This window comes from Vanacampus margaritifer, chromosome 19 (assembly GCF_051991255.1).
Source record: "Vanacampus margaritifer isolate UIUO_Vmar chromosome 19, RoL_Vmar_1.0, whole genome shotgun sequence".
NCBI classification, from domain to species: domain Eukaryota; kingdom Metazoa; phylum Chordata; class Actinopteri; order Syngnathiformes; family Syngnathidae; genus Vanacampus; species Vanacampus margaritifer.
Genome location: NC_135450.1, coordinates 3291993 through 3314796, shown reverse-complemented (window position 1 = coordinate 3314796; position 22804 = coordinate 3291993). Strand labels below are relative to the sequence as shown.

The window sequence follows — 22804 nt, the reverse complement described above, 5'->3', positions numbered from 1 at the left end:
AGTAATAAACCAACCAGTGGGAAACTATGGAGGACCAAAACTGCCAAAATTAAAAATAAATAAATGACTAAAAGTGGAAAAAAAAAGAAAATATATATAAAAAATTACATTAAAAAATGTATATAAACGGAAGAAAAGACAAACAAAAAAAGTAAAAATAAAAGCAAAAATAAAAAAGATAAAAAAATAAACTACACTGTATTGTGTATATAGCTGCTACGAGTCTACGAGGGGTTTATTCAAATGAGTTTTCATAATTTGGCAGGTTTTTAGAATAAAGCCAATACATATATCAATCAACTTCCAATAAAACAATACAACAAAGGACTGCAAATTGATTGGAGTTTTTTGGCCAGGCAGTGTTGTTTGTAAGCTATTGAACACGATTGGCTGATGGAAATTCAGTGCCTTGCACGAGGACAGTTGAGCAGATTGATGTTCATCAAACCCGTACGCCACAATGAAGTGCTGATTGCTGTAAATATGTGATTGTTTCATGCACCTTTGGTGAAATGTTTTTGTCTTATGTGTTCTATAAGTGTAATATCACTGTGATTCAATTTTGTTCCAAAAACATTTGAATATGTTGACTTTTTATTATACCAACTTCAACCCACAGCAATATCCATTAAAAGAAAAAAAAGAAAAAAATTGTTTTTACATTTTTACAAACCAAGGATTTGAGTCTTGACATGTTTTGTTGACAGCACAGTTTGAAACATACTGCAAAGCAGAAATGCACATAAATTATCAAAAGAGTATTGCAACAGTCCCAGGTTTAAAACAAAGAAAAGAAAAAGATGAATGAAGCTCGAATGGATATGAATACAATCAAAAAGCCATCCCTCGATAGAATGTATAAAAACAGCATTCAGACTGGGGATGTAATTGGTTTTATGCTGATACAGTGAGAACTTACTGATGATTTATACAAGATTATGTACATTAAATTGGAGTTTGAAGTCCAATTAATGTTAATGATGTGAAGCTGCGACAGCACACACAAGACTCAAATGTGTCGTTTAATTCGAACTTTTTGGCACCTCAGTCTGGCCGTAGGAGCTGAAGTCAGCCAAAACCCACAAATAAGTATGAATACGTACACATGCCCTATCAGGGAGGCTCAAAAGCAGACAATACTTGTATAACAAATACCATTAGTAGTTAACGAGACAATGACAACGCAACAGGGTTCAGATGAAGCACTGTTGAAACGTTTGGAAGTGATCACTGAGATGATGGCGCTGAGGCGGCCATTAGCACCAAATGAGTTGCGACGTCAGGCGCCCATCACAAGGCGTCGAGCAGCTGTCGGAGGTACGGCGCCCTGGAGAGCTGCCTGCTCACTCGACTAAGCTTGTACAGGACGGGACAGTCCAACGACACGCACGGCACCTGCCGTTCCGCGCAGCCACTGCAGTTCTTGCAGATCTACGTGACAAAACAACGGTAAGAATTAGGGGTGTGCCAATAAAATCCATTTTAAATGTCCTAAAATCATTTTATATAATTTTATACTGTCTTGTCCTTGTTTGTGTGTGCCTTTATTGGGAGCACTGTTCATGTTGTACACAATTTGGCCACTTAGGGGCAGTGTGGTTCTGCACGTTCTGATACACTGTTAAGTTGTAGCCACATTAGAGAGTAGCCACAATCAAGTTATGCCAATAAAAGTTTTTTTTGCAGCGTACGAAGAGCATATGCCTGTGAGTAATGTTAACATGCTTCTCTGTATGCATTCCTGAAGCGTTTTGTATGAATAGCCGTTCTTTTGAGCAATAAAAGTGCCGCAAGTAGCGCGCTAATTAGCGTTAGCGAGTCAATGGGACTTTCTATTGTGTGTTAGCCTTGAGCTAGCTATGTTTGGGAAACAAGCTAAACAAAGTGAGTTTGCATTTAAGTGTGCACTGTGTGCAATTTTCTGCGTTTTGTGTGTTCATGTTTACAGTTCACCTCAACCGGAGCTTAAAAAAAAAAAAACGGCTTGATACTGTAAAAATAGTATTGTTAGGAAGTGAGGTAGACCGAGCGTGTCTATGAGCCAGGAATAACTAGTTAATAAATAGTTATGCAGATATATACAAGTAAGCAAGTCACAGCTTTAATCGTCCACATGGTCAATGAGAATGTAACGGAGTGAAACAGATACCAGCATTGGACTCTTTTTGAGGGACTGTTTGCTGTCTGCTAAACTGTAGTCAGTCTGCTCAGGGAGGGCAGAATAAGACAGATAACATTTACAGCTAGCTACATAGAATTGAAAAGGCACTTTAATCACAATTCAAAACTTTATAAATGTAAATATATATATATATATATATATATATATATATATATATACATATATACATATATATATTATACGTCGTCATGAAACAAGATCAAAGTGTTAGTCCACCTTCAGCAGCTGCTCCTGTTCTTGCTCCTGCTGCCTAATGTCCTGCTGGAGGGTGACGGCCACACGTTGGGGCGACGCGCGGCACCACGAGCACACGCCCAGCTGGGTGAGCTCGTCACACACGGGACAGTGGAGCGTGCTGAAATACTGCGAAATGGTGCCCTTCCTCGCCACGTCCTCCCCGCCGAAACCCGACGAGCAGGATGCTTTCTGTATCTGAACAAAAACAACAATTTCAGGAAGTCGCTCATTTCAGCCAGCCTCAAAATGATTCACTTTCTTTGTTGTACGTTCTCTTTGTATGTGTTGCTGCTCCAACGTGTGAATCGTTACTTAACACCTATGTCAGGGATCTGTCAAAAGCTCAATTTTCAGCCAAATAAATAACAAAAAATCTGGAGATGCAAAACATTTCAAGATTGTGATGATGGAAACTGTGTTAGTGTTAGTTAATGTACTGAGGGCCCAAGAACTAATTAAAACTGCACCATAATGAAAAAATATGCAGCATCCAATACATAGAGATTCATTTTCTTCTACCTTTCGTCTTTGGATTTTTTATTTTTCATACTTCTTTTTTTTTTTAAATAAATTTTTAGACATTTCTGCCTTTCTGTTTTGGGCAATTTTATGGACATATGGTCATTTTGTGCCTCTTCTGCATGGTATGGCCATTTTACGGCAAATTTAAAATATATATATATTTTGGGCAATTTTGTGGACATTTTACGTTTTGTTTTTTGGTCATTCCATAGTTACTTTTTTGAACATTTGCTTTTATATCCTTATTTTTTATTTTTTATTTTATTTTATATAATCGATTTCCCCCCAAAAAATTGCAATTCCAAAGACAATTTATGATAATTTTCTGTCTTTTTTTTGTTTTTGGACATTTTGTGGTTACTTTTTGAATGTTTTCTTTTCTGCCTTTTTAAAATCTATTCTCTTGCATTTTTGGCAATTTCAGAGACATTTTATGGTAATTTTCTGCTTTCCCGCTTCCTTTTAGGACATGTTAAGGTAATTTTAAAAATGTTTTAATCTACCTTTCGTCTCTTTTTTTTTGACTAATTAAAAATTTGGACCGACATTTTAAAAAATATATTAAATTTTTCATTCAAATAATATGTATCTAAAAAATAAATATGTATAAAAGGTATATATATAGTCATTACTACTACCACTGGAGAGGGACTAAAGAGCCACATGTGGCTGCAGATCCACAGGTTGCAGACCTATGCTAATCTCTGTTAGCCTGTTGATGGCCTTTCAGTTTATAGATTAGCATTAAGATAGTGGACTTTCATTAGACAGAATTACAAGATTTGGTTTAACGTTTTGGTGTTTAAATATACCAAGTTTCATTTTCTTTTGTGTCATGTTTGACAGTAAACTTCAAGTGGGAGTGCGCAAGTAGACTTGACCTCTCATTTGTCGAAGTTTACGAGAGTCTTGTTTTCGTTTTCTTCAAAGCGATATTTGTCTCCCATTTCTTGACAGGCCAACAGGTGCTTAGGAATACTTTAAAAACAAGGTGTTATTAGGTTTGTGTGTATTTTTGTCAGCTTGTATTTAAAGTGTGGGAGTGGTAAAACTAAAAATGATTCTATACATATATTAAGATTCTCATTTTATAATTTTAGAAGGTCTTTCTACACATTTTTGGGAGACACTTCAAAGTGTCTCCCATAACGAGCGGGGCTTGCCTTTCCCTGTCCATTGAACTGTGGTGGGTCTGTGGTCATATTAAATTGAAGTTCCACCAGCAGGGGGCGTATGTGCTCATTCAAGAGAACAGCACACTGGCTAGTTGACACAAAGCAGCACTTTGTGCGCTACACTCCCTTCCTTTGTCCCCCCTCACTCAATTCACAGGAAATGTGAATCTCAGTTTGCTCAGAGCCGTCTCACCCTGGGAAGCTCTTGGTACCAACTGAGCACGTCGACGCCAATCAGCTGGAACATGCGGCCCAGCGGTGGCAGGATCTGCTTGGTGATGTAATAGGTGCCGTTGAGGCGGAGGCAGGGGTCCTGCAGCACTTCCAGCGGCCGCCGTACCAGCTGGATGAGGGGCACACCGGGCGTCCCGTACACGATCACGTAGGGCACGCGCTCGCCCACGCGAGGCTCCAGCCGACGGTCGTACGACATCATACGTCTGCGGCGCACATGTCAGTCGACAACATCATATATACACCGTACAATACGCTTTCCACCAGAATCAGACACTGCAGTGTCAATCTAGTCTTAGTAAGCTGAACAGCTGCATTGCTAGGCAACAGACGTGGCTACTGTACATGTGCAGCAAGACAATGAGCAGCAGGAGGATTCAGTGCAACAGCGCAAGACAACAAGGTTCTGCTTGCTCTCCAACACACAAACACACACCTGGTGAGCTCCAGTGCAGGGACGCAGGCTCCGGGCCGGTACGAGGCGGCGCCTCTGTATTCTTTAGCGAAGGTCAGGTCCTGCATGCTGGCGCGGCCGTCCAGAACCTTCGCACACTGACACTGAACAAACTGCTTGACCTGGCTGATGTCGCGCGTCTCAAAGAGCAGCTTGACGGAACGCTCCAGAATCTGAACAGGACATGCATTTAGAAATGAGCTCATCAGAGATTAAATAATTTAGCCTTTATTTAAGTATATTGTGTAAAAATTGAGAAATAGTGCAATCATGTCAAAACTTTTTTTTCTTTTTCTTTTAAAAATGCATGAAATTAATGGCAATTTTCTATTCTTCTAATTTCTCATTCTCGATCGTGAAACGGCAACAAGAGCGCAAATACCAATACTAGGGCTGTGCAATTAATCAAAATTACATTACAATTTCAATCAGTATTATATTATTATTGTATTAGTATTATATACTCCACAATTACAAAATTGGCATAATTGTAAAAAAACTAAAAGATTATTTATACTAATTTTGATTTGTTTAGTTGTATATATTTGCACATTTTTTAAATTTTATAACTAATTTCATAAAAATCTTGCTTGGTCCAAAGAAACTTGCATAATTATAGTGTTTCACCAAAATGTATTTGTCTTTTTTACGTTTAAACATGACCTTGTTTAAATGATCGTCTTATTCGTGATTTCAATTATTACCAAATTAATCGTGATTAATATTTTCTTCATAATCGAGCAGCCCAAACCGATACCTTGAAATAAGGCCAGGTATCAGCCCGATGCAATACTTAGTATTGGTACTCACTCACCTCTAGTTTATTTTATTGATAAATTGCAGTTAATGGGCCTCATTCACTAATAAACACATAGAAATGTTTGTACTCTGTATACAAGTTGAGGGTTTACAGAAAGTCATGTCAAGTCATATTATTCATAAAATGTGGGGCCAATTTTCTTCACAGCTGAAATAAGCATAAGGTGTGGCCCATCTGGAAAAATCTTATGAACACAGATGCCCCAAAAACATGAATAACTTTGATAATCTTTATCCTTAAAAAAAAAAAAAGTCAGAAAGTTTGTTAAACACAGAAACTAGCAACATAATTATTTTATTTTATTATTATTATCTGTTTAAAATAAGAAAATGTTTCACATAAAACACGCATGAAAAAAAATGCATTAATTCTTAAAATATATAATACAGAATATATATAAGACATCAAAAATGGATTTATAGTTGATAAAACACAAAGATAAAAAAATATATATATAAAAGCCATATGCCGGACTTGTTCATGACTGACACGTGTCAAGTCGTAATAAACCAGAGGAAGGCAAAGATGTGATTGGTGTGGAGCAGAGAACCAGTGTGGAGACGGGAAGGAAAGAAAAGGGCGTGTGGGACTGCTTTGCCTGTTACCTTGGAAACAGCAGGGCAACCATCACGCCGCACTGTTTCAATCCCTTTGGCATCAAACACCGGCTCCTTTTGCTCAAGGCTTTCGTACATGTAGCCCACGTAGCGCTTCTTTGTCTGGAGCACGCAGGGCAGGTACACCTGAGACAGACACACAACTCCATTATTATCTCCATATGGTGTAAGTGATGAATCGATTGTGTTGCGTACCTTCTCAAATTTGAGCGTGACTGGCTTTGGGTTGGTTGCAGTCACTGCCTCTGCGATCTCATCGCCGATCTTAAAGGCCTGCTCTTTGGTGGCGCCTTTCAATAAAACGAACATGCTACACAACAGGAAGCATCTTGTTATTTTTGCCTTGCCATCTTTCCTGTGTCTCTGTCACAAAGCAGGTTGAGATTATGGAGGAGCAAAACTGCCAAAATTAAAATAAATAAATGACTAAATAAATAATAAAAGTGAAAAATACAAACAGATACAGTATAAAAAATATAATTCTAAAATTGAATACAAAAAAGTACATATAAATGGAAATAAAAACAACCAAATATTAGATATTAATATTATATATATATATATATATATATATTATATAATATTAAATAGATTAAAAAAATAAAAATAAATGTCAAAATAAATACAAAAATAAATATATCAATTGAATTAAATGTCAATCAATAAATAAAAACACTCTGCTCTCACATTTATTTATTTGAAATATGAAATAAATGTGAGAGCAGAGTGTTTTTATTTATTGATTGATATTTAATTATAATTATATATTTATTTTTGTATTAATTTCGACATTTATTTTTATATTTATTTTTATTCTTTGAATCTGTCTTTTAATATTTTGTATTTATTTTTTACTTTTATCTATTTTGGGATAGATATTTGTTGTTGTTTTTATTCCCATTTTTTAATATTGTTTTACATTTAATTTTTGAATTATATTTTTTATATCCATTTTTATTTTCACTTATATTCATCTATTTCTTTATTTCTTTATTTCTTTATTCATTCATTTATTTATTTTTAATTAGGGCAGTTTTGGTCCTCCATATGAGATAAACGTTCCTGATTCACATAATACATAAAAATGCCAAAAATACAGTAGACAAATGTCAAAATTCTTCTTCTCTAAATGGTAATTAAAAATATCAGTTTCCCTTACTGTATCATTGCAGTTATTGTTGCCATTTCAGGGAAAGACAGAACAAAAATCAATTGACTCTAGTACCTGTCAGTGTCTCCATAGACAACCCGTGCTCCCCACTTTTTGGTGTCATTGACCAGCTTGATGGCTCTCTCCAAGGTTTCTCGGGCTTTGTGCACTATACTGTCGCCCACCTGAACATACAAGAAAATATGAAGTTTTAGTGTTACAATAGAAATTTAGCGGTAGATTGCGGCAAATGTGACACTTCCTTATCCTCGTGGCACAGCGGTGAACTCTCACCTCCACACTGGGCATGCGTCCAGAGTAGTTGGCGGCGGTGTAGCCGAAGGTGACGTTGGCGATGAGCTTGAGTCCGAGCTGACGAGCATCCAGCAGTTTCATCAGCGCTTTTTCCTGCTTGTAGGTTTTCATGGACTGCTTGACCATAATGCGCGTGTTGAGGATTTCCTCGAGCATGCTGGGGAGGACGCCTTTCCGCACTGATGACTGCACAGACAACACAGATTAGAAGAGGTTGTTGACTTGTACTTAACATGATGTTGACAGTAGGGGCATGGGCTGTAATATGATCAAATTAGACATTTGAAATTTCTGGAGAAATTGGCCTGTCAAGGCTGAATACAAAACATTTAAGCACATGAAATAATTTGGAATGGTACTGAATATGAACATGTTGAAATTGGAATGTTGTAATTGGTCAAAAAAAGTGAAAACTGGAGGTGAATATGTAAATATTTGGAATATGGGGGCTTTATCAATTTTTGTGAATGTGACTAATAAATATATGGCTTGAATGATCTGCACATGTTGAAGTTGGAATAGTTTGAATCTGGCAGGCAATTTTGAGGGAGGAGTGAAGACTGTATTTTCCGGACTACATTTTCCATGCGCTCTGATCCCTGCAGCAAACGTGACGGTGTGGCTTTTTTGTTGTTTTTTAGCCGCGGATATCGCTGTACAAACACCTGCTCAACGTACGGTATGTATCAGCGGCTTATAGTCCAACAAAATCCACACCAGGTGGGCGTGGCTTATAACCCGATGCGCTTTATAGCCGGGAAAATACGGTAATGTTGAATATGTCTTACTATGGGATTTTTGGGGGGTAAAAAAAACGAAAAGAAAATTTATTTTTGGTATGTGCAAAATGTGGCATGGCATGTTGAAAATCGTTCATATAAGGCGAATTGAATAAGGAAAAAATATTATTTAAATTTCAAATGTGAACTATCAGAATCTGTTATTTTTTTAATGTTCCAATAAACAAGAATGGCAAATAAGAATTTAGGGGAAATCTAGACTCAATTGGAATGAATGAAGAATTTTAATGTGAAAAATGTTGACTCATTTGCCCTTGAATGATGATAATCAGTGAAATACATTTGAAAAATGACATCAAAATATATCAGAATCAGATTAATTGACCAAGTATGTAAAATTATACAAGAAATTTGTCTTCCCTGTCACAAGCCGTCGAAAAAATAACAATCACCAACAGAGGAAGACTGAATGGGAAGCCTGGCAGTTCGCTAGTCAGCGCCCCCAAGTTAAAATAAAAAATAGCATGCAGAGGGAGGGAGGGGGAAAAAAGTAACGTAAGTCACACTTAAATATTTCTACTTTAAGTGTTGTACCTTAACGAAGGCGATGCCATTGGGTGACACAGTGATATCATTTCGGAGCTGGTAGAGGAGCTCCGGGGAAACCCGCAGAGAGGTGCAGCCAAACTTAAACTCATCTGTCCTAAAATAGACAAACACATAAACAATACAGCCTCTTAACCTTCCAAAAATAACAGAATTGTCTCCTTACATCTATATTTCTTAATTCTGAATTCCTAATTCTGTTTTCCTCCATGAAATCGAATGCGGATGTGACAAAAAATCTTGTTCATGCTGTGTGTGTGTATGCTTGTCTACTTCTTACGTTCCCAAGTCGTCCACATGGCCGAGGCAAGTGGAGTAGCAGTAATTGTACGCGATGACAATGGAGGGATAGAGCGACTGGAAGTCCAGGACCACCACGGAGTTGCTGTAAAAGCGCGACTCGGGTTCCATCACTAGGGGGAGACACTGAGGCGCCCTCTGCTGCGCCCGCTGCTGAATGTTGGGTGTTACCGGGATATAATTGAGTGGCTTGGCCACACGCAGCATCATGGACTCAACACGGTACTGCAAATGGAGAAGAGGAGGAAGACGTGTTGATCTGTGTCATTTTCTTTCATTAAATCTGCCTTGCTTAATGTACTTTGCTTCAATTTCATGAATAGTCAGTTTTAGATGCGCTTTGAAAACTAGACAATCCAGAATTTAGAATAGAGATTAAACAGCAGGAATTATTGGTTTTCAAAATTATGCTCCAACTGGTATACAGAATGCATAAGATAAGTGGTGAAAAATGCATGGATGGAATGAAATGAAAGTTTTGTGCTGGTACCTGTGACCCTCGAGTGAGAACATGGAAGAACTGGATCCCAAACAGTCTGGCCAGCTCGCTGGTTCTGCCGATGATGTCTTGCTGCTGTAGAAGCTGCATGGTGCCTTGCACCCGGCTCACATAATGGTCCACCATCTTCCACCTAGCACAAACACACAGCAGCTCATGCTTATCACTCCCTCCAAAGGAATACTGCTTATTATTGTAAAAATGCTAATAGATATAGCAATTATCGTGACAGGCCAAGCCAGCGCAATCTTAATATCTCTCGGTATGATGTAGCACAGTCCTGCTTTTGAGTATAAAACTGACAAATAATCTGCAGTGTGTGAAAACAAACCTGTAGAGGTCAGTGTTGTGATCAAACCAGTCAGACAATGTGCGGGGGCTGTATAAGGGGAAGCGCTGGTGGAGCACATGAAAGGCCACATTTTCGTAACTGTAGTTGTTCAACGTCACCTGAGAAGGAGAACAGACCACAGAACAAATATGAACAAGATTAAAACATCAACAGTTTTGAAAACTGATTTTTAACCGGGATGGTACTTATTAAGTACAACTGTATTGGCGATGAAGAAAGAGGTGGGAGAGGTCATGTCGGGACACCTACCTCCGTTTTCATCACCCTCCACAGGTTGAGGATAATGCGTCCAACGATGTTGATCTCAGTCATTGTGTCTGCTCCATACTCATCCCTTTCTGCAGCAAAGCGGTTGTCTCTTGAGTCACCTGAGGGCACACACGGAGCCAGACAGACAACCAATTACAGGAGCCTTCCCATTCGGCTTCTCAACTATAACACTATATCAAGTGCTATAGCTTGCCTCTGTATTTTTATACACACCCTAAAACATAGTGGCATATTAATACAGGGCCTTAATTTGAAAAAATAAAATAAAAATCTCTACCGATTCAGAAAAAAAAAATTGCACTGAACAGCATGTACACAGAGGCTATCAAGTGATTGTTTGGGAAAAAATACGAGGGTACTCCCTCACACAGCAAAAAGAGTGGTGACATGTGTATCCACATTAACATTAGGGGTGTCAAAATTATTGAGTTCATTTAAAGTTCCTTTAATGCCACTATTTTTTTTAACGTGCAATTAATTAACTAGGAAAGCCAGCTCTGGGGGAATTCCAGTTGCAATGCAGCAGACACATCCACGTCAAAACTGAGCAGTAATAAATGTAATAATAATGTATATATTTTATTATATTGTGGAGACTTTTTTTTACTAAATTTACTGAGCTGTCACCAACGTCTTACAAATGCAATTAAGCCATGTAGTGGCAGAAAAATTACCTCTTGTGATGTGTTTATTAACATCAGTGCTAACTAGGGGTGTGAATTGCCTAGCACCCGGCGATTCGATTCGTATCACGATTCATAGGTCACGATTCGATACGATTAACCCCGATACGAATCTATAAATTGATTATTGCAATAAAAATATATATATATATATATTAGAAAATATTAATCAGTAAACTTGTACACTGTAAGATTTGTATGAAAAATTATTTATTTATCTGAAAAGTCAGGTTGCAGTCTGTTTCATGTTTGAAATAAAAATATTAAGGCTTAATGTTCCATTAATATAACATTCTTCCATGCTTAATGTGTAAATCCTAACTCTAAGTAAGACGTTTTGTTGAACATTCCCATAAAAAATGTATGTTTAAAAATCGATTTGGCCGCATATTGAATCGATTCGAGAATTTTGCGCTGCAATATCGGGATATATTGCAGAATCGATGAATGAATCGAATGAACTAAAGTCAATTCTTACCTGGCACGCGTGATAGCTGTTGACAGAGGTCTACTCCGACAACTGCAGCTCGTTGGAGAAGGTAGCCCCATGAGTGCGTCTGCACCTCATACCCAAAGAGGATATCTGGGTCAAACCTACAGAAACACAGAAATACGACCTCACCTATTAAGAGTTTAACATCACGTGAATATTTTCAAAATGATAACAGTAAATATTTTTTATCGCCAACCTTCTCATGATGACGATGAGTTCTTGAAACAGCATATTCTCATCTGTGACGTACTTCACCTGCAGCCCGGCGACACCCGACCTGACCAGCAGGGGCGCTCTTCCTCTGTGGCTTGCTAAGTTTGTTAAAACAGTTTTGTCACTCTTATTGCATCAAACAACTAATTATTTGAGTTGAAACTTTGAAAGTGAGCTTTCACCTTGCTCACAAGTGTCGTGGTCTTTATGCACCACAATGGCACCAGTCAATTGGCAGCCGTCTACATTCGGCAAGGGAGCATCAGAAGTCAGGCAGTAGAAAAAGGCACATATGGCGTCAAACTCAGGGTCAGCTTCGAGGTCACGTCGGGTTCGTGCATGAAGCTCCATACCCATTAGTGTAAGGTGCTGGACCTGACACGGAAATTACAATTCATTCACTTTAATATCCATAAAAATCAAACATCAACACTAGCATTAAATATAAAAGTATGACCAAACAGCCTCTATTTGGGTTGAGACTGCACAAGCTCCATATTTTTCAGTAATGTATTAATCATATTAGCTTTCCAGAATTGTGCAAATTGTTACATAGAGCAGCTTTAAAGGAGGTCATATTAACGCAGTAGAAAATTTGATTTCATAATTTTGTGTCAATTACAAAAATATTTGCCATTTAGTGTAGCCTGTGACAATTATAAGTTTATTGATAACTATCGTGGATGTTGTGTATCAAATGCATTTGGTCAAACAAAGAAAATGAAAATGTTTTGATGGTTCTACAGGTTTCCCCCCCAATGTAATACATAAGGAACACAACACAGTTTTCCGAGACGGGCTGCTAGCTCATATCGGCTAAAAACCCGTTGGCTAAGATGCACTTGTTCTAATAATTGCTTATTTTCATGCACTTCTATTACAATTTTAATTTTATTGATGCTAAGAAATTAAAATAAGAGACCTCAAGGAGGCTATTTTTAGGAGAAATCTCAAAATCGACATTTTTGTCCTAACAATCTATTTTTATCACTAACTCAAAACTAATGTTGTCGACATGGGGACTCTTTTGCTGGAGCGGGTCACAACTGAAGGCTTGCTGAGTACGAACCAGAGATAACTTAATGAAGTGTTTTGTCGCAATGGGCCTACTATTGGCCTGAGCGACGTGCTCGATTGGTTCAGCCATGGAAGAGATGGTTGAATGGCCTGGCACCATTGCCTTCATATTAATAATAAATGCCATTTTGTTGAAAATGTGACGTGGGGTGACAACAAGGCATTTCTCACCTCATGCAGAGCTTTGGCATCCTGCAAGTTTTGCATGCTGACTCGGAAGCCATAAGAGTTGGCAATGCTGGGACCTTCTATCTGAGAATTCTCTCTCTTTGGAGCATTCAAAGCAGCAAAATGGTTCTGTGTAAGACAAATACAAGTACAGGGTAAAAGCAATAAGCTTGGAGAGCAACACACACATACATGAAAGTAAGGTGAAAAACCTTGCGTTAGTTGATATACAGTGGACACCCGCATACTGGAGTTTCAGCACCCGCAGAGTCAGATTTTTATTGTATTTTTTTTTTAATGGTTTCTAATTTTTCCATAAATTTTGACCCCAACCCCACCATTTTTCATGGAAAGCGCATCATTTATTTTCATCAGCGTTTTTTGCTGAATTTTTAATCCCCCTGCCCCCAATGTATTTCAATGGGTGCCAATTATACATGGATTTTCCCTATTCGTGGGTCGGCCCAGTCCCTATCCCCCACAAATAGCGGGCGTCCACTGTACACTGAAAATCTCATTGATTCTTTACATTACAGGTATTAAAAGCCAATGTATGGTCTAACCTTCATCTGTGTGTTTATTAATACTCTTCTCAGGGGCTGTGCTTGGCCTCCCCTCCTTTGCTGAATTTTCATAGCAATAGGATCTTCTGCAGGTCAAAGGCCAAAGGAGCACCAATGAAAATAATCAGCTTTAAAAGAAGTGAAAATATACACAAAATGGCTTCTTACCTTCAGATATAGGGGTGCTGCACACAGGTTCCAGATGTTCAGTGCTTCTCAGATGCCTTTTTGAAAAGGGTGTGTGCTGAAGGTGCTCATGATTAATCACCTCTTCGTTCCAGACACGGGGGCCATGATTTCCGTCCACTCTTTCCAAAGAGAGTCCAGGTGACAGCGCTTCAGGAGAGTTTTCGCTGTGCCTTTTTTGGTTAAAGCCATCAATGGCTGAGACACTGCTGGGCTGCTGCCATGAGGGCAGTCCTGAGGACTCTGGGGAGCTGGCTTTATCATCATCTGTTCTTTCATCATCCACTTCAAGCTGCATGGAACCTTCATCGGATATTGGACTCACTTCTGAAGAGTCACACTGATAGCCTGGATTCTTCCTGGGAGACAATCTTAGTGACAGGTTAAGCTTCTTTCTCCTTGGAGTTCTGAGGCTGAATTTCCCACGCAAGTCGACATTTGAAGGGGAACAGCTGGGAGCAGCTGACTCTATGATGTTCAGGTTACGTTTGTTGTGGACATCTGCACTCTCATTCTTTAGCAAGTCTGCGTGTCTTATCCCTTTTTGTAAAGCCTCATACTGCTTCCTGGCTTCCAACCACAGCTGCACACGGTCCCGGCTTGGTGCCATTTTGCAGGGCAGAAGGACTACCTGCTTTGCGCTGGTCGAGCACGGGTCACTAACTGCCTGATCTTTACTGGTTTGTGCTCCCTGGGCTGGCACGGATGGTGTAGGGGCATAATGCGTCATAGCTGAGAAAGCAGTCTTCCAGAAATGTAACCCCTCTAAAGACAGTTCTCCACTGAATTCCTCTAACTCCTTGACTAGTCTGGTTCCCACCGCTAGTTTACGACCACCAACCTCCCTAAGGTGGGGAGAAAAAAAAAAGACAAGCACAATAAGTTGAAGACCATAATGCCATCAAAATCCCCACCTCTACCTCAATTTAGTAATCACTAATTTGACAAAATTTTATATTTCAAAGTTTTGGTAATTACAGTGCATAACATATTTAACAAAATATCAAACAGCTGCAGGTTAAAACAAGCACATTTTCATAATTAATACTATATAAAGAAAAATGCACTATGTGAATTATTGATGTGAAAAACAAATGCACCATTTTTGGGATGGTTGAATTTTGATAAATCGAAAATTAAAGGTACAGTATGTAGATTAGATTTTTGTTGCCACCTAGTGGTGAACTAATAGATTGCAAAGACCTAAGGTGCCTTAAAGAGGTCAAACTTCGCAAGCTCACCACCAATTACTACATTGACTAAGTTCTTCTCCTTCAGGTATCCGTAGCAGAAAGATGGCCGAGAAAAAATATCAGCCTCTCCAAGGTGCGGCGTGACCTGATGTGAGAGAACTTTTTTTTTGCACATTATTGTAATTAACTCATTCGCCATTTTCATTATCATTCGCTGTTTTACTGGATTTTGACTGATTTTGCAAGGCCCACAGGATATTGTACTCTATTGATATAAAAACATGGAACCTACCAAAAGAAAGATTAGAGTTTCTTCTTTCATCAGGAAACAACTATATTTGTATCTGTTTTGCAGCAATTAGCATTAGAATAAAGCTATGTTTCATCATTATTCACAAATCTGATTAGAACTGTGGGTAAATGAGCTTGTTTGCAACATGGCCATGGTTGATCTCTTATACTCTGCTGCCACTCGCTGGCCGTTTTGTAACTACTACCATTGCTTCACCCATTCTCTCCAGTTTAGAGGCTGCATCAAAGCCTTCTGTATACTCTAGCACATAGGTGTCCAACTCCGGTCCTCGAGGCCCTAGTCCTGCAGGTTTTGGAGGTTTCCCTCTTCCAACACAAGCTGATTCCAATCAGCAGAATCGTTAACAGGCTTATGCAGCACTTGCTGATGAGCTGATCATATATTAGCTGTGTTGGAGAACGGAAACATCCAAAACCTGCAGGACTGCGGCCCTCCAGGACCGGAGTTTAACACCTATGCTCTAGCATAATTATTTTTAAAAAAATTTAATAAAACATTTAAAGCATTTAAAACGTATTTATAAGTTTTTGGGAGCAAATGAGTTAATAGTGGGGTTTTAGAATGAATGAACATTGAAAAATGGAAAATTTCTACACACTATCACTTTAAGGCATATTTATTTATTTTCCCATTTGTCATTAAGGAAATTTAGGCACATGCCCATCTCTGGTATTAATCTGACAAGTTCAAACTGATTAAAGGCTAATAATAGGCTATAACTAACACGGTTAGGTATTCAGTACAGATTTTACAAATACTTAACAAATTCCGAGATCTGCCTAAGTTCAATATAACATCATGATCCTGGTAGTGTTCCTTCTTATAAAAGACGACATAAAATACTTTGTAGTACAGTACAGTTGGTGGATATATTCTCACATTGGTTTTCCTGGAGCATCAGAGGGGTCGCTGCAGAAGGGCTCCTGGAAGGTGGCCTCTGATATCTCTAGGTCCAGCAGAGTGCCGAGGATCTCTTCCCTGCTTGGAGGGCACATGAGGGGCTTCAGAATGTGGGCTCCTCCACGCTGCATCTGGCTTGCCCTCACCTGAGAGAGTGAGCTGACTGAGCAAGGAGAGCTACTCGGTGTGGTGGACGTCAAGGCGTCAATGCCTTCCAGGAGCTCGCCTGTTGGAGAGCCCTCGTGGCTGACAAAGCAAGCAGAGCTTAAAGGCAACGGTAGGACAGGCTCACAGGCTGAAAACAGGAGGTCTTTTCCTTCACAGTGAAAGTCTTGAAAGGGGCTGAGGGTATGGGCATTGCCTGAAGATAAGTCACAATCTCTGTTCTGGAATTTGTCAGAGTCAATGAATGTGAGGTGGTTGGATGTAGACGCCTCTTGCTCAGGTCTGTCAAAGAGGTCAGGGCTGGCAGGATTCACCTTGTGCCAGTCTGACTCTGAGTCCTGTTTTAGTTCCTCCCCATAACCTGACAGTCTCTCCAGTTTCTTCTCAAAGGCCAATGTATGAGCAGAGAGAGTTTCCTGACTTGCATCACTCAAGAACTTAACTGGTAAAATTTGATCAGTCAGGACAAACTGAGTGCCACTATATGGGCTAGAGAATTCTGTCTGATCAATGGCATTTATATCAAAGGAATAGTTATGTGGGAGCTCTGGAGATAAGCTGTCTTCTATTAAGTTGCAACTGTCCATGTCCGGGTCAGACGGGAAAAGCATGCAATCATCTGACACGTTAGGTTGGGTGTTGTTTGTCTTGCTTTTTCTAATCCTACGTTTTGCATCTTTGGGGTTGGTAGATTTGGGAGCCCTGGGTTTTCTTGGAGTGGTTGAGTTTTTTCTGGATTTGGCTTGTTTGGTTGCAGGATCAAGCAAAGCTCCAGACTGAGCTACAACAGTTGAATGGTGGACAGCATCACCTACTTGTGTTTGACCACGCTGACTCTTTTGGTAAAGTTTCTTAAGGACAGACAAGCTGCATGGGGTCTGAGAGAGACTGGGAACTGGTCTATACTTAAGGGAGGTTTTTGCTAATAGAGTATCTTTTGGGTTTTCTAGGGAAGGTGTTGAAATTTTGACCTGCTCCATGCAAGGCTCTATCTTTACAACAGTGGTCTGACAACCTTGCTGTTTCATCTGAACATGTAGCGACATGTTTTGGTTGGCCTCCATGATAGAAAGCTCCCTGTCTTCCAACTTTGGTTTAACAGACTGGACTGTTGGTCTACATATAGTTTGGTCTTGATTTACCAGCTTTTCAGATGGACGTGAATCATTCTCTGGAACGACTACCTGTGAGTTGTCTTTACTTGCTACATGATTTTTAGGGGCCACACCTTTCTTTTTGTATGACCGACTAGGTACGGTCATGTTTTTAGAGGTGTTTATTTTCTCAGCTGTCCCCACTGCTTTCCTCCTCTGTCTTGGAAGAGCTTTACGGCTTTGTAAAGATTTCTGTTTTTTTAGACCTTCCTCTGGAGGCTCAATTGCAGAACTCTTCATGTCTTTCCTTTTAGCAACTGATGATTTCTGAGTCCTGTTAGTTTTACGCCTGTTCTGACCTCCTTTGGTTGAGGACTGTGGCATTTGTTGTGCAAAACTAAGACATGGATCATTGAGCGTGTTTATTAGTTGCGTTGAAGTACTCGTATTAATAACTGGGTCTGTAGGAGACCAACAGCGAGGGGGTGTTGATTCTGTTGGGCTCTGAGCTGTATCGGAGAGATAGCCTAATTCAAACATAACATCCGTATAGTCACTGTTATTGTCATCTGCTAACTCACAGTAAGATGGTCGAGGAGGTGGTAAAGAGGGTAAAGTTCGCTGCCTTTCACAGCCCTTAGTTCTTTTTACCCTCTCACTTTGTCCAGCTTGAAGTTTGGAGAGGCTGTCAACTGTTTTCTTATTTGAGGAGCTGGCTTTAGACTTTCGTTTATATTGTTTTTTTGCCTTAGAGTCAGTGACAGGAAACTCAACTGCAGTAGACTCCGGCACTTTTGGCCAGAAATCTTTTAGGGGCGCTAGTTTATTATATTGGTTCAACTTGTCTTTTGTCAGTGTTACCCTCTGCTCCTCTGCATTGACTTTGCACATTTTCACCAACATGTTTTTCTCTCCTTTAAACCTGTTGATAATAATGTACTTGATGATGACCGGGGGTTCCTTCTTACGTCGTTTCTGGCATTTTAGTTCCTGCACACTGCAACCTTTGAGACTTTCTTTTACAGTTGCTGTGTTTTTAGACCGTGTGGTTCCAGAGTATTCGCCATCACTGTCGTAAAGCGTTTTCCGTTTGGTTCTCAGCGTGTATTTACTACCAGGCAGGGATGAGACTTTTGTACAAGTTACTTTCGTGGCTATATCTTGCAGGAGGTTTAAACTGTCTTCTGATATATCTTTAGCTTCCTCTGAGAAACTAGGAGCAATGGCAGTGCGTACTGAAAGTAATTTGGGTAGTTTACTAACAGATCTCTCTCCAATTTTTAGCTCATTTTTTGTGATTGACTCTTCCCTCATGATTGGCTCATCTAAAATTGACTCCGGCTTTACTGAATTATCCTCACAAACTAGCATTTCAGTGTCCCCAATCCCTGGATGATCAGGAGTGACAGAGGTACAACCAATGCTAACCTGGCTGTCAGAGGTACAGCTTTCATCCATGTTTAATTTGTTCCTTGGTCCTGACAGTCTTTTCTTATTTGTTTTTAGCCTTGACCTGCGATTCTGGGCTTGTTCTAGATTGCTGCATGAATCTGGCAGCTTTTTGCTTAAAGGTTTTTTCCTGTTTAAGCAGTTAGAGAGAATTACACTTGGGAAGAACTTGTAGTGTGCTTCCTGTTGCGCTACAATAGTCTTTTCCGTTTTATTTTCCTGATAGTCCTCATACCTGATTTTGAGCTCACCAACATCTCCTCCTTCTCCATCTTTACCCATCTCCCCTTCCTGAGGTTTAAGAAACACTTCATTTTCGAGAGTTGGAGGTGCTGAGGAAATATTCCTCAGGAGGGGGCTATGTCTATCCAACTGGCTTAGGTCAAGGTCCGTCTTGGTTGAGCAGTTTCTCAGCTCTGAGTAGCAGAGGGAGACGGCCCTGTGGTTCTGAAGGATGGACAGACAGTTTGTTTCTACATTCTTCATGCTCTTTCTTCTTTTTGTGACCGTATTATTGCTAAATTGGAAACTTTCAAGATCGGCCCTATCCAAAGCTAAAGATGCTTTCTTGTCATAGCTGTACAGGGGGTGAATGTCCTCTTTGTCTACACAGATGGCAGATACTTCTGGTTGACTAATCGTTTTGCAAGGAATAGGGTGTTTGACTGGTGGGATGTAAGGAATTTTTTTATTCACTTTTAAGCCTGTTGAACATTCACTACTGCTGTCCTGACTGCTCTTTGATTGAAAGTGTTTGTCAAGTGGTTGCTCCTTGTCCAACACATGAACTGAACTATGCTCTGGGTGTTGACAATCCAGAAAGGTCTTAGCTGAGGATGGGGGTTCAAGGTGGATTGTCTCTCCTGGAAAATGAGTTTTTTTCATTATAATCTTCTCTGTGACAATAAGGGAAGACTGGGATCTGGAGCCACTGTCCGTTAAGGATGAGTCTACAAATAAAAAAAACAAAAAATGTCAATTTGAAAAAAGTTCCTTACTTCCCAAACATTTTATTTGTAAGTTCAAAATGGAAAAAAGAAATCGTTATAAATGCATTTCTGATGTTCAAATTTATCTGCCGCCTAAATGACTCAAATAATTAAATCATTGCACAATTATCAAAGATCTACTTAAGTGCTACACGATACCAATCCCAGTTCTGGAAAGATTGGTACTGTTGTCTTTTATATAATGCTTCTTAGTGTATATTAATTAGAGCCTGTCAATTGATTATTTTTTTTCTTAGAATTTTGATTAATCATGACTAATCAATTAAAAGGGCCTTTTATCAACATTTTTTGCCCGCCAAATTTGAAGAGCACCTGTTATGTGTTCTACATTTAAATGGTATGAAGATTTCTTCCACATTTTTTGATCCACTACAAGCTCTCATCCTCTTCTTTTTTTTATTAATTACTTGCATAATTTAATATGAAAAAAATGACCCAAATATTTTGACGAGAACAAATATTCTGAATGTCATACACAAACATTTATTAAATGCTTTACTTGTAGTAGTAGTAGTAGTAGTTATGGTTATTGCTCAAACGCAACCTGCGCTACTTTTACGATAAGCATCCGCTGTCAAGATAAAGGATCATGTGCGGTCAAAATTAATAGTGCGATTAATCTGCGTTAAAGGAATACAAGACTTATGAAAAACTAACCAGCTATTCTATGTAATGGTTAATTTAAATTATTTTCTGGAGAGAAGCGATTATGATTTTATAGCACTTTTTGTGAATATTTTTGCATCAAGTACAGTACCGGCCATTTTGGACAGTCATGTGATCATCGTGACTTATTGCGTGCGTAAAATACACATTGAATGACATGGCATGAAAGACAACAGAGACTCACGAGGAATTATTGCATCCCACGGCGGACATCAAAAGGTGAAATTATGCCCTAAAGCAAAGAAGCACTTCTACAAAAGCAGTACAGCCACGGAGGAATCACCAAAAATTTGTGTCCAGCCGAAAGCAAAAATGAAATGAAACTGGCCGACTCATTCAGTCGGCCGGCTCATTGCGTAGCGAGTAGAAGTTGGGGAGTGTCTGCAAGTTGCATGTTACAGAGGCTCAAATTACCAGTCAAGTCACCATTGACATTGTTCACTCTGGAAATGTAATTTGAGGACGATCCCTAACCTGGATGGTAAACATCTGGGTGACTTTTACTCTGCTAGGCCATGCTACATTTGTGCTAGCACGCTAGCCCACATTAAGAGAGGCCACCCCCCACCCCACGCGGAATGACATGAAGCCTGACGTGCTGAAGATTTTACTCTGGTCAGAATTGGCGCAGTAATTGGGATAGAAGACGGCCTTGATCTTGCCCATTACGTCAGCAAACTCCCTTTGAAATGAACGAAGGCGGCTCTCGTTTACGTACGGGATACGGCATCACAATCACGTGACCAGGATAATGGCTTTTACCACGGCATGTTCTTATTTTGATACTTAATCGGTTTAAAAGAAAATTCAGGGAACAGGATGCCAGAGATATTTGCACCTTTATTCTTTATACACAATGCCAAACCAAATACTGGAAAATGAGTTATAAGTCTTGTATTGCTTTAATAAACATGATTTTTTTTGTGATTAATTATTGAGTTAACACTTAACTTTGACAGCACTAATATCAATATTACCCTGGTGTAAGTGTATTTTTGAATATTTTAGTTACTAGATTGTGGATTTGGCTTGATCGTGTCTGGACCTTGAGTCTGTAATAAAGCAATTAATTAATTTATTCAAATATCGATTCAAATGAAAAATAGCTATTTCAAAACAGCATAACTGATTGAGTAGAAACAAAGAGCATCTGGAAGTTTAGACATTTTGCTACAAGCTGCTAACATGAAGCAATTACAGCTGGACTGCTTTGCTTGTCTTCGAAGACGTTTCACCTTTAAACGGAGAATGCTTAATCAGTTTATGCAGCAAGGGATAGGCAAGTCACTTTACATTCGACTACTCATTCACCTACTGATGACGCAGCATCAGGAGCAACTTGGGGTTCAGTATCTTGCTCAAGGATACTTTGATGTGGCCACAATGGCATGGGATCAAACCCACAACCTCTGGATTGGGAGATGACCACTCTACCACTGGTTTCAGTATCTTATATAGTAGACCCCAAAGCAAAGCAAACCCAAAAGCAAACACTTCAAATGTCTTACCGCTGCTCTCATCTGCTGCCCCATCAAGCTGAGAGATGGACAAGTTAGCAAATAAGGTATTATTTGCACTCCACTCCATGTCATCGTCAGAAGATTCCTGATGCTCATCACTGAAGCTGTCCTGCGCCTCCTTGCCACCAGACCTGCACATAATAACAGGACTACAGAATAAGATGCACAGACAAGCAGTGAAATGTCTCTCTTTACTCTAGACCACTGAAACAAGGAATAGTGTCATTGCATAAACAGACCTTGGTAGGGACGAGCTTTCCAGGGGCTCGTTGTCCCATCGCTGTGACATTGTCATGCTGAGCTGTGCCTCTTCCTTGTCTAACTCCAGCCTTGCCTCTTCATCGTCACTGTTGTAATGACAGCTCTTACTACCTGGAAGGGACTGGGACTGTGAACCATGCAGACCAGGAGTCCTGATGTCATCTGCCAAGCCCGCCAGCAAATCCATCATGGCACGGTCTTGGCTGCTGTCTGCATTGATAACAAAAAGACAATTACATTATGTTCAAGGCTAAGCAACTCCTTTCATAAAGATGTGAACTGTACATTATTTAAAATACTGTATGAGGAAACAGCTTGAAGTGTCTGAGTCACAAGACAATAGAAAATGCACCGGGAGAACTTAATTTGCTTCAGAG

General features: G+C 39.5%; 1 protein-coding gene across 2 annotated transcripts in view; it reads right to left on the bottom strand.

The window, feature by feature from the left end:
- Nucleotides 1-576: 576 nt before the first annotated feature.
- The window catches only part of rev3l (REV3 like, DNA directed polymerase zeta catalytic subunit), a 48130-nt gene continuing 25902 nt past the window's right edge, over nt 577-22804 (bottom strand). The window contains exons 12-33 of one of the 2 annotated variants that reach the window (XM_077552206.1): nt 22406-22637; nt 22155-22297; nt 16242-19920; nt 13839-14701; nt 13671-13756; nt 13111-13236; nt 12045-12237; nt 11846-11960; nt 11635-11750; nt 10453-10571; nt 10183-10301; nt 9843-9984; nt 9333-9577; nt 9041-9149; nt 7686-7892; nt 7467-7576; nt 6437-6551; nt 6230-6367; nt 4787-4977; nt 4310-4556; nt 2399-2614; nt 577-1431 (exon numbers count right to left, since the gene is read on the bottom strand). In XM_077552206.1, the coding sequence (XP_077408332.1) occupies nt 1291-1431; nt 2399-2614; nt 4310-4556; nt 4787-4977; nt 6230-6367; nt 6437-6551; nt 7467-7576; nt 7686-7892; nt 9041-9149; nt 9333-9577; nt 9843-9984; nt 10183-10301; nt 10453-10571; nt 11635-11750; nt 11846-11960; nt 12045-12237; nt 13111-13236; nt 13671-13756; nt 13839-14701; nt 16242-19920; nt 22155-22297; nt 22406-22637 (7652 nt within the window). In that variant the 3' untranslated portion in view covers nt 577-1290. Of the gene's footprint in view, nt 1432-2398; nt 2615-4309; nt 4557-4786; nt 4978-6229; nt 6368-6436; nt 6605-7466; nt 7577-7685; nt 7893-9040; nt 9150-9332; nt 9578-9842; nt 9985-10182; nt 10302-10452; nt 10572-11634; nt 11751-11845; nt 11961-12044; nt 12238-13110; nt 13237-13670; nt 13757-13838; nt 14702-16241; nt 19921-22154; nt 22298-22405; nt 22638-22804 lie in introns of those variants that run through there. The other variant, XM_077552207.1, reaches the window with a different exon arrangement.